General features: G+C 33.1%; 1 protein-coding gene across 1 annotated transcript; it reads right to left on the bottom strand.

Moving 5' to 3' along the window:
• Window positions 1-9,336: 9,336 nt before the first annotated feature.
• Window positions 9,337-11,656, bottom strand: LOC139893989 (probable isoaspartyl peptidase/L-asparaginase 2). Its single transcript, XM_071877191.1, has 4 exons — window positions 11,417-11,656; window positions 10,637-10,870; window positions 10,415-10,501; window positions 9,337-9,971 (listed from the first exon to the last, which is right to left on the bottom strand). The coding sequence occupies exons 1-4, from the start codon at window positions 11,576-11,578 to the stop codon at window positions 9,471-9,473; spliced, it is 984 nt and encodes a 327-aa protein (XP_071733292.1). The 5' UTR covers window positions 11,579-11,656; the 3' UTR covers window positions 9,337-9,470.
• Window positions 11,657-11,883: the final 227 nt, after the last annotated feature.

Below are 11,883 nucleotides of genomic sequence, written 5' to 3'. Positions count from 1 at the left end.
GGATGTACAGAATGTCCATGCTGGACATGGCTAGGGCTTTACAGATTTACACTCCCACTAAATTACTACTACCTGATTGTACAAATTTGATTTATCATGGTGAGAGGGTAGATAGAAATTTTGACGCAGACGCCGTCTGGAGGCGTATGTATTATAATGTTTTTACGCGGGGAGGAAGACACTCCTATCTAGATATTAACAAAGCAGAGCTTCGTATTATACATAGATTTTTAGCTAATTCGATTACAAAAAGAGGTAACAACAAAGAGAAAATGACTCTACACGATTTATTTTACCTTAAGTGTATTCGAAACACTAGAAGCTTTGTTAATATTCCCTACTGTGTTGGTTTTTATCTGTGCAAAATGGTTGAAGGAATACAGGACGGGGGAATAATAGAAGGGGGTATTTTTGTTACTCTCATTGGAGAGTATTTAGGCGTAGATCAGGATCAAGGAGGTCCACTGATGGTGTGTAGGGAACAGGTTGAGACTTTAGGATTGTGGGTCTATCAGGGTGCAAAGGTATTAAAGAGCAGACGCAATCAGGAAGTACCATATCAGGGCCCTCATTCACAGGTAGAGAGAGGTTCAGATGAGGAAATGGAGGAAACGGATGACATTAGGGATGTCATTAGGGAGGCTGTTACTGACGTTTACCAGCTTATAGATGAGGTAGAAATGACAAACGAGGCTAGACATAGTCAGTACGAGCAGTGGCACGCCGAGAATGTGTACGAGCATTCCAGGCAATGACAGCATGATAGATGGCACTATCATCAGCATCAGATCATGAGCCAGCTATCACCTCAGGTACCAAATAATTACGTACCGACCTGACCTGCTAACTATCCGCCACACCAGCCCGATATGCGACCACCATGTACTCTCTACGACCCCAACCAAGCCTATCAGTACACCTATAACCAACCGTGGAACCCGACCGACGACATGAACTGGAACCCCTATCCAGATTGATACAGTTCCCGTTGGTGATTTTTATCTTTTATTATTTTTATTTACTTATGTTTAAAACATATAATATTGTGATACTTTTATGCAATTTTTAACATTTTTTTTATTTTGTTACACATATTTCGTATTTATAATTTGAAAGTGGGATGTTAAGTCCCATTTCAAATTACCATGCATGTTTATATTTGTATTGTATGTATTTTATTTCATGTACACAACAGGGTAAAACAGCGAATTTTTAAAGACTGGCATTAAGTTCAGCTAAAGCAACTAATTTTGATGACAAGAGGTAAAATAAATGTGAAATAATAACTGCAGGAATGAACAAATGATATGCACCATTTATCATTCAACAAATAAACGCCAATATGTTTGAAAACTTTGGTAAAATTTAATCATTTTTCTACGCTAATCACCCTCAATAATTTAAATTGTTACTGATTTCTTGCAAATGAGGGCATTACAAGATCTTAAGTGTGGGAAGGGGTTAAATTCTTTCGGATTTTTAAAATTTTAATTTAAACACTTGGTTACCATTAAAAATACTAGTAACGCAGTAGTTGTATTAGAATCTAGTGCTCTCTGATAATAAAGAACAACCCTAGTCTTATATACTCACTACCCAATTCTAGTAAAAATTTTAAAAATTTTCAAATAAATGAATTCAAAATCATGTTTATATATATTTATGAACGATAAAACTAGGTGTTAACACCGAAATTATTGTTACCTCGGAAAGGACATAAATTGAGAAACAACTCAAAACGCTTGAATTCATTTAAAATGGAATAGAGGAAAATAAAAAGGCAAAGAAAGTAAAATAAAATCCAAGTGTGGGAAAAATTTACCAAGTTATTTAGAACATATATCACATATTTTTGTACAAATAATTGAAGATACTTTTGTTTTGGACAATTTTATCAGTTTTACCCAATTTCTTATAATATATTTAAAAGAAATGTGCCACTTGATTTAAAAGGAAGTAAAGTCTTCCGAGAGGAAAAGAAACGCGCTTCTTGATTTTGGTCAGGAAGTTGTCGTCCAGACCAGTTGTAGAGTTTACGAAAAACCTTGAAAAGTTTTCTCGAAAATCAGCTGCAAATCCACGAACCTCAGCATCAAACAGGGTCGCCAAGTGGTCAGACTTATCCTAACCATGAGAGGATATGTCTCGTACAATGGGGGGGTACCGTGTAAATTAGCTTATAAGACTAATGAATCAGATCCCCAGAAAGGATAATCTCCTTAAAGATCAAAAATCAGCTTTTAAGCCCGATATTACTCAATCCTTGAGATTGACTTTAAAGATTGAGAATTATAAACTCATGGAATTCAATGATATCTAAACTCGAGCTTGAACGAGAAAATATTTTGATCAAACTACAAACCGAGTTGTTTTCTGAAAACCCTATTTTCAATACGTTCATTACCATTGAACGTAAAATCCTAGGAATTCACATGAAATTCATTAGGTCACCTGAACTAAATCGGGTGTCAACCGTAAGAACGGTGGTTGCATAGCATGGTCGAAGACAGGACCTTGTGCCAGACCGAAAAACTATAGGGTGATCTTTACTATTGCTCCTACCAAGGATAGTAATTGCATCCGACACGATATAGACCATAATCAAAAGCATGTCACGGGACATTGCCTTAACAGTTGCTTGTTCAACGCTTTCCTTTACAATCGGACGGTAGTTTGCCGAAAGGTAATATAAAGAGCAAGTATACTGGACGTGTTGCTTTTCCAATACAAGGTTAGCAAGTGGGTGACACAAAACCATAAGTTTTGAGCTAAAATTTTCAAATCTGAAACCCACAAAACTCACAAAAACAATTTGCAAAACACCGGTGAAGGGTTATTCCGGAAAACTAATCTAGAGTAAAAGCTAGATTGAAAATTTCAAAAGATCAAATATTTTCATAAAGATCCAATTTCCTTAAGGATCTAAATTTTTATAGTCATGTGGGACTGTAAACCACAACGTTACTATCATTGTTCATACCGCCGTATTAAAATCACTGATGTCAAGATAGTCTAAAATAGCTTTAGAAATTGGTTTTCTCTTAATCAGTTTGAACACATGATTAGGTAAAGTTATAGCTATCATCGTTTTAATCTTATGTTCAAGTCCAACACGACGTCTATCCTCATCCTCCCATCTATATGGGGGAAGAACAACCTCTCTACCAGGAATAGCAGGAGTATCTGCTGTAGCAGGCACATTGCCAACTGTTCCAGTAGGAATGAAGGGGCCATTATTTGCAATACTAGGCATAAGTGGGTCAATAGACTCAGAGTAAAACATAAACATATCTCTCCAAGTTTCATACTCATCTTCAACAAACTTGGGTGGTCTGTTTGAAGAACCATTTTCGAGATAAGATGGGTTACTGTATGCAGCCATGAGAATATTCAGATCCAATATATGAGATTATCAAGAGTGAAGCTCTGATACCAGTTGTTGGTCCCTTAGATAACAACGGGAGTATTGTAGAGGGGGTGAATACAATTTTTTTTTATTAAACAAGTAATATAGCAGTTAAGTGTATTCAAGCAGATAATTAAATAAGAGTCTTGGGTAATTTTAAATGTTATTCTTTTATTGATATAAATCTCAAATTATCACAACTGCTCAATGGCAAAATAAACAGTTGGTTATAACAAATTACACCTTAGTATAGTGATAATGCTAAAAACGAACATATATTTCATAGCATTATCCTTCAAGAAAGACAAGCTTTTGGTTGTAATTGTTCTATTTACAAGTGATATTAGTTTAGATAATAAAAGGTGAAGACAAAAGACAGATTCGACGATTTGAAGACGCAAACGACCAAAAAACTAAAAAGTACAAAGTACAATCAAAGTGGTTCAATTTATTGATGAGAAACGTCTAAAAGTTACAAGAGTACAAGCCGCAAAACGCAAAGTACAAGATATTAAATAGTACGAAAGGACGTTCGAAAATCCAGAACCGGGACCTGAGCCAACTATCAACGTGCGACGTAACGGACCTAAAATTACAAGTCAACTATGCACATAAATATAATATAATATATAAATAATTCTTAAAATTATATATATATATTATATATATTTAATAAAACCGTCGGCAACAACAAAACAAAGCTTTGTGACCAGGAGAAGGCGGCCATGCGACCGCATGGCCTGGAAGAACAAAACTCATGCGGTCGCATGAGTTCCTGTAACCGCTGAGGTCCTATAAAGTTCGCGAGTTCTGGACGAATTTATGGCATCCTTTATCAATCTCTCTCTCACAAATATATATATATATATATATATTTATATTTATAATTTTAATTTTAATTTTAATTTTAATTTAAGATTAATAATAATAAGGTTATGTTAGCGAATGTTGTAAGTGTGTAAGTCGAAATTATGTCCGTGTAACGCTACGCTATTATTAATCATTGTAAGTTATGTTCAACCTTTTTAAATTAATGTCTCGTAGCTAAGTTATTATTATGCTTATTTAAATTGAAGTAATCATGATGTTGGACTAAATATTAAAGACGGGGTAATTGGGCTTTGTACCATGATTGAGGTTTGGACAAAAGACCGAGACTTGTAGAAATTGGACTATGGACTATTAATGGGCTTTATATTTGTTTAACTAAATGATAGTTCGTTAATTTAATATAAAGATTTACAATTGGACGTAATTATAAATAACCACATACACTCGATCGGATACGATGGGCGGGATATTTATAAATACTAATAATCGTTCATTTGACCGGATACGGGAATGGATTAATAGTCAATGGACTCATTAAAATAGGGGTGAATTATATGCAAGGACACTTGGTGTAATTGATAATAAAGTATTAAAACCTTATTAAAGTTTAAGTACCAATTAGTTGGAATATTTGACTTCGGATATAAGGATAATTTGACGAGGACACTCGCACTTTATATTTATGACTGATGGACTGTTATGGACAAAAACCAGATGGACATATCGAATAATCTATGACAAACAACAATTAACCCATGGTAATAAATTAAAATCAACACGTGAAACATCATGATTACGGAAGTTTAAATAAGCATAATTCCTTTATTTTATATCTTATCGCACTTTTTAATTATCGCAATTTTATTTATCGTCATTTTATTTATCGTACTTTTTAATTATCGCAATTTTATTTATCGTCATTTTATTTATCGTACTTTTAATTATCGCATTTTAATTATCCTCATTTACTTTACGCTTTAAATTAAGTTATATTTATTTTTAATATTTTAGATTAGGTTTTAATTGCGACTTAAGTTTTAAAATCGACAAATCGGTCATTAAACGGTAAAAAACCCCCTTTTTATAATAATAATAATAACACGACTCATATATATATATATATATATATATATATATATATATATATATATATATATATATATATATATATATATATATATATATATATATATACAAATATAGTTTAAAAATATAGCGTTAAACTTGGCTAGCTCCCTGTGGAACGAACCGGACTTACTAAAAACTACACTACTGTACGATTATGTACACTGCCTATAAGTGTTGTAGCAAGGTTTAGGTATATCCACTATTTAAATAAAAAAATAACTTGTGTAAAATTGTATTGTATTTAATAGTATTTCGTAGCAAAAATATAACTATTTCGTACCCCTCTGCTTTAACATCATATAGCTAAAGAGGATATCGTAAAGCTATTACAAGTTTGGACACTATATAAATAAATCCACACCATTAAATATTACAATAGTGGAACATCTATTTATAGACGTCATATTATTCATGTAATTGATCTATTGTCCACTGGTACATAGGATGTCTGTACTTGTGGAGACAACATCATCAGAGAGCATGCTCTCTTTCTTTTCCTCTTCGATAGTTATTTGCAGGAACACCCCAATTCTGTTTAACACCACTATTTGAATAAATAAATAGAATGTTGGGTTTCTTAGGCATTAACAAAGTATTAACACATGTCTGCACATGCATTACACTTCTGCATTCCCACGTGGTCTTGTAAGGTCACTTGTCAGTCGCCGACACGAGTCCTTCTCTATTCAACTTTGTCTTCGACTTCTGTTGAATATTACAATTGATGTAGACCACACAGGAAACCATTATGCATGTAATGGAGCATAATTCGTCTAAGTGTTGTATGATGCTACCAGCTATGCTGGTTCTTCTACTGGTTCACTTAAACTTTATAATTTGTTGGGCACTCATCCTGTGCTGATTGAAGAATACTTGTCTACCTTGTGCTGGTAGACCAGACAGCATACTGGGACACTTGATACAACAACAAATGATGTCTATACATAAATAAACCTATGTTGGCTGTACATAACAACTTGGTGTATATAATACTATTTTGTCATAATTAAATCCTTAATCATATTGGGGACTCAACAAACCGCCTTTTTTAACCTCTACATGAAGCCTTTTTGAATACCTTTTTCCCTATAAATACCCCATAACCTCCTTCATAAATATTTTCACTGTTTGCGAATTCACGTCTACTTCTCTGTACCAAATCTCCAACGCTTTTCACCTTTAAATTAATTCAGTTTAGTCGGGTTTATCCATATTAGGTTAGCACTCGTTCCACCTCTTTTCTTTAAAATTTAATTATTTATCTATTTTAAAAAGACGATGGCTCCCTCTACCTCTGTTGCTGAGACGAAAATGTTGAAGACATTTCTCCTATCATCAACGATAGCGACATTAGATGCCTTTGTGTCTGGTATCCCCCGATTAGCGCGCTACATCCCGTGGCGTCTCGCTGAAAACAGCGCGCTCATGAACCTGCGTCGAAGAAAATTGCAGTTTACACTAAAGTTATGGAATATGGGAATGTGCACTATCCCTCCACATACTTTTTTTTTTCCAGATTCTACTGAATATTTAAACACACAAAACCTAATTTTTAAAGTATGACGTATATTCTTTCATTAACTCAAGTTTTGAGTTATTGATCCTCGTATGCAACAATAGAATTCTACTTCAACAATGTACATCCATTTGAAAATTAACCTGAATTGGTGATGCCTCGCATCGTTCAATGCATCTTGGGGCCATTATGGCCGAGGACGACCTTCTTTGCTCTTGAGCTTGGTAGGTTTTCTTTTAGCTGTGTGGCTTCGAGGATGTCTACCATAAAGGTGCATGAGTGGTGTTTGGCTAGTACGGGTGGTTGTCTCTTTGCTCGCACAACAACTTCCATCTGACATGCTTTCGAGTTCTATTTACAAGGTCTTTTGGTTCTATTTATTGAGACAAGAACAAACGACGATTTAGTGGCGACTTGACTGTCGCTTAGAGCCTAAATTGAATTTCAGACAGGCTTTAAAACCCATGAAAATTTGATTCTACTATTTCCATGGTGCCTTTTTTTTGCCCGGAGGTCCTCACGGAAACAATCTCTCTACCCTGGAGTCGAGAGAGGGATGACTTTCTCTTCATGTCGATGGAGAATTTTTTTTCTCGACTCGTGATTAGATAAACGACTTCTCTTCTATTCAAGGGTAGAGGAAAGATTGTCTATATCTTAACTCCCCCATACCTCGCACGTGAGGGAATGAGTATTGTTGGTGTTGTAGACTGGTTATACATAATACCTGCACGTGACTGTCACATGTTGTATACTTAAAGGACCATTAATGGTTGTTAGATTAAGGGATGAATTTGAGACTAAAATCTAAATTTAGTGACTAATCGTGCAATAAATAAATAAATAAATAAATAGCAGTAACTATTTATCTATATATCTAAAAGGCAAAGTCCAAATAAATAGTGAACTTCCTAGGTTTCACAAACATACACCAAACTTTTCATTTTTCACAATTCAACCCCATACTTTATAATATTTAACTTTATAACTCTTATAAACTTACCACAAACTTTTCACATTTAATAACTTACCCATAAAACTTCTCATTCTTTATAAATCCACCACATAACTTTTACTATCTAATAACTATTCATTATCACCATTTTATTATTTTCATTTTTATTAGTATTATTACTATTATTATTATTATTATTATTATTATTATTATTATTATTATTATTATTATTATTATTATTATTATTATTATTATTATTACTACTACTAAATCAATCACATAATTTTACACTTTATTATCGTTTAACTAATTTTCTTATTACAACTTAACCACGTAACTCATTTTTAATAACCGTTTTTATTGTTATTATATATATATATATATATATATATATATATATATATATATATATATATATATATATATATATATATATATATATATATATATATACACACACACACACACACACACATATATTATATAAATAGTTTTTCCTATTTTATTAAATAGTTTGTACCAATCGTTGATGTACGTCTCACTTTATTGATTGAGCATTTGGATCTTTTCTCTCGACAAGACGAAAACTAAAACAAAAAATGATGAATAAATATTTTCACACTTATTACAAATCAATCACATAACTATTTTGCGTCTTCCTCGACAAAACGAAAAATAAAACAAAAAAATGATAAATAGTTACTTTCTCAATAATTAGCTATGTAATTAATGTTAATAAAGGGTGAAGAACCGGCGCAAAGCCAGGTCGCCCAACTAGTTACTATATCTTAAAGACATAGGAAAATAAATAGTACCTAGGGGTACTTTCAACTTTCTACGTTTTTTTTTTCAAATTGCACAACAAAACCCCCACACTTTATCCAAAAAATCAAACCTACCCCTCAAACAGGGGGATAAATTGTCAAATACTCATTCTCATAAAAAAATCTTAAACAAACCCCACCCAAATATTCAACGGGCCATATCTTCGCGCTCGCAACGAGTTAAATTTTTCCGCCACCATCGTTAAACTCAAAATAATTTTAGGAACACAATGTCACTAGCTACACGCAAAACGGACACTTTTTAAAAAGCGCTAAATATTTGGAGTACTTTTCATGCACGTTAATTCTCCGTTAAATTTTTAAAAGTCGACAATTCAATAGCGAAATGCGGAGATGCACATATATTGTTAATTTAAAATAACATTTAAATCTTTCACGGGTTATACTTTTTAGTTCGACTCGAGTTGCGCTTCAACGACATCATCGTTAACCACAAAATGATTTTACAAACTAAACGCAATAAAATACATTGAAACCCCCGCCGCGAAGCGAGGGCTCGAACACTAGTTTAAGCTAAAATGTAAAACTACATGCACTATTTTAGTAATTTTGTCTTTTTTAATTTATTATATTTTATTCACTAGTCTAAGTTTTAAAAAATAAAGCTTTATAAATTTATAATTTATAAATAAATTATTAAATTATTGACATAAAAGTTAAACAATTTTACGACACCCTTAAATTAATCTTTGTCCATTAATTCCAAATTCCAAATACAAAACAATATAGTCCATAAAATGAGCACGGCCATAATCAATTTAAAATGTGTTCAATTCTACATCAAATTAATCAATCCCAAATACTAACTTCCATGAACCCATTTTCTGTAGCACACCCTCTAAACATCCCTACGCAATTAAACCCGTAAGCCACTTGACCTGTTTTCGAGACCGCAATCAACCCAGCCTTCCCTTCATCTAACCTTTCTTTAATCACAAAGTCAACCGCATCTTGCAATCCTAACCCTTTGTATTCCATAACCGCACCCACTTCGCGTGCAAGAGTCCCTCGTATAATTGCTTCACCCTCACCGGTACACGACACCGCGCATAGATCACACGCATATGTCCCTGCCCCTATAAGTGGCGAGTCACCTATTCGGCCCATTCTTTTGTTTAGAAGCCCACCGGTTGAGGTTGCAGCCGCACAATGGCCTTGACGGTCCACCACTACGCACCCCACTGTCTCGGGTGCGTAGATGCTTATTGGAATCCCGTTCATGTGTATTGGGCTTTCGACTAGTGTTCCACATGATTCGTAATTACTGCCCTTTGGGATCCTGTAATCAAACTGTATGGACCAAAAGAATAAGAAAACGTTTTTAAAAGAAACAGTTTATATCACCAATATTAAAATTGTTGTAATTATATGAATTTTTTGTATATTTGTTGCAGTATTAATTTAGTTTTTGATGTTGATGATGTTCTATCTAAAATTCGCTGCATGACTAGATATTTAATTTTAAAGTTATAAATTAAACAAATACTAGTAAAAAAGATATATTTGGAGGATTAGTTAAATTCATACGGCATACTTGAAACTTGAATTCCTTTAAAAAACACATTAAAAGTCCCACATTTTTCCTTAGAAACCAAATAAAAAGTACGGAGTACCACTTAATTAAAAAACAGAATCAAAAGATCATATCAATATTAGTCATTGAATAATTATTAATATAATATAATAAATAAATAAATAAATATAATAAATAAATAAAACATAAATGCACTTACCACAATGGAGTTTGCTTCCTTTGCTAATTTAAGCATTTCAACATTGTCCTGAGTAACGAAGTAGTCATTCTCTACCGTCTCCACACCCTTGAAATACAAAATCCGTTATTTAATAATCTGAAAAACAGTCCGTAATAGACTTGATATATTTAACAAAACGTTAGTTTTAGAAATTTTGTTCATTAACTTCTCTGTTTTGATAAGTACAGTTTCAAAGCGTACCATTTGTTTTGCAAACTTCTCGGCACCAGAAAATGCGAGATAAGAATGAGGCGACTTGTCCATGACTAAACGAGCCAACGAGACCGGATTCTTGACCGTGGTGAGCCCTGAAACCGCACCACATCGTCTCCCAACACCGTCCATAATACTAGCTTCCATCTCAACCGTTCCATTCTCTGTCAATGCAGATCCACGGCCAGAATTAAACATAGGATCCGATTCCAATTCTCGTACCTACATCAAATCATTCAATTAAAATTGTTATAACGAAATCATATCCATAGAACTTCAAAATTTAGGAGAACAAAATCTCAAACACATTAATCAATCAATAAAAAAAATTGCAATTCTTCCACTCAAATCAAGATACATTTGGCCAATAATAAATAATGGAGTAGATCTTAGGTTCAACATGTACAACAGACAAAAACTATATATAGTATCTAAATTTATAAAATGAGATAATATGGTACTACTTCCGTCCCAAACTAAGTGTCCACCTTACTATTTATATGTCTCTCACAAAATATTGTTTACTTACAAAAATTAACCACTAATATCATCAAACTCTCAAATTTATCTCTATTTATTACTCTCAATCAGTCATATTTTAAATAAGTTTAGTCAAATTTATTGTAAATATAACGATTAAAATGACATTTATCATACTTATCTTAAATTCAATATAAATTTCTAGTAGACACTTTTTTTGAGACGGATGGAGTATTTACAGTTATAATAAAGATAATTAAAAAAGATATACATAGAAGAACTTACAACAAGTTCAACAACATCAATGGCAGATGCAGAAGAACCAAGAGCATCGATTCCAAGATTAAGACAACGAGTGAGGAGTTGTTTGGCTTCTTCTTGGCGTTCGGTTGGAAGGTTTGGGTCTACTCCGGCACCACCGTGTACTGCTATAGCCCAACCAGCTGGCATTATTGTTTTTTCTATTTAATTACTGTATTTATTAGATATTAAATTATGTTTGTGTGTGTGTTTTTTTCGTTTAATCGTTTGCAGTGTGGATGAATGAATTATGAAGGTGGAGAGATGGAGGTATATATAGGGGTCGCGTTTGGAACTTTGGCTTTAAAACTTAAATTACTAATTACTCAACGTATTAAATATGACCTTGTACGTGCTCATATTGATATTTGATTAATTAGTATATTCTATTCCGTATAATTTGATAAATTGAGATTTAGTTATATTAGCTGGCATGCGAAATAGGAAAGCCCAAC

The sequence above is a fragment of the Rutidosis leptorrhynchoides genome, chromosome 2 (assembly GCF_046630445.1).
Source record: "Rutidosis leptorrhynchoides isolate AG116_Rl617_1_P2 chromosome 2, CSIRO_AGI_Rlap_v1, whole genome shotgun sequence".
Classification (NCBI taxonomy): Eukaryota; Viridiplantae; Streptophyta; class Magnoliopsida; order Asterales; family Asteraceae; genus Rutidosis; species Rutidosis leptorrhynchoides.
Note: the sequence above shows the minus strand (reverse complement) of the source record. Positions and strands in the feature narration are given on the sequence as shown.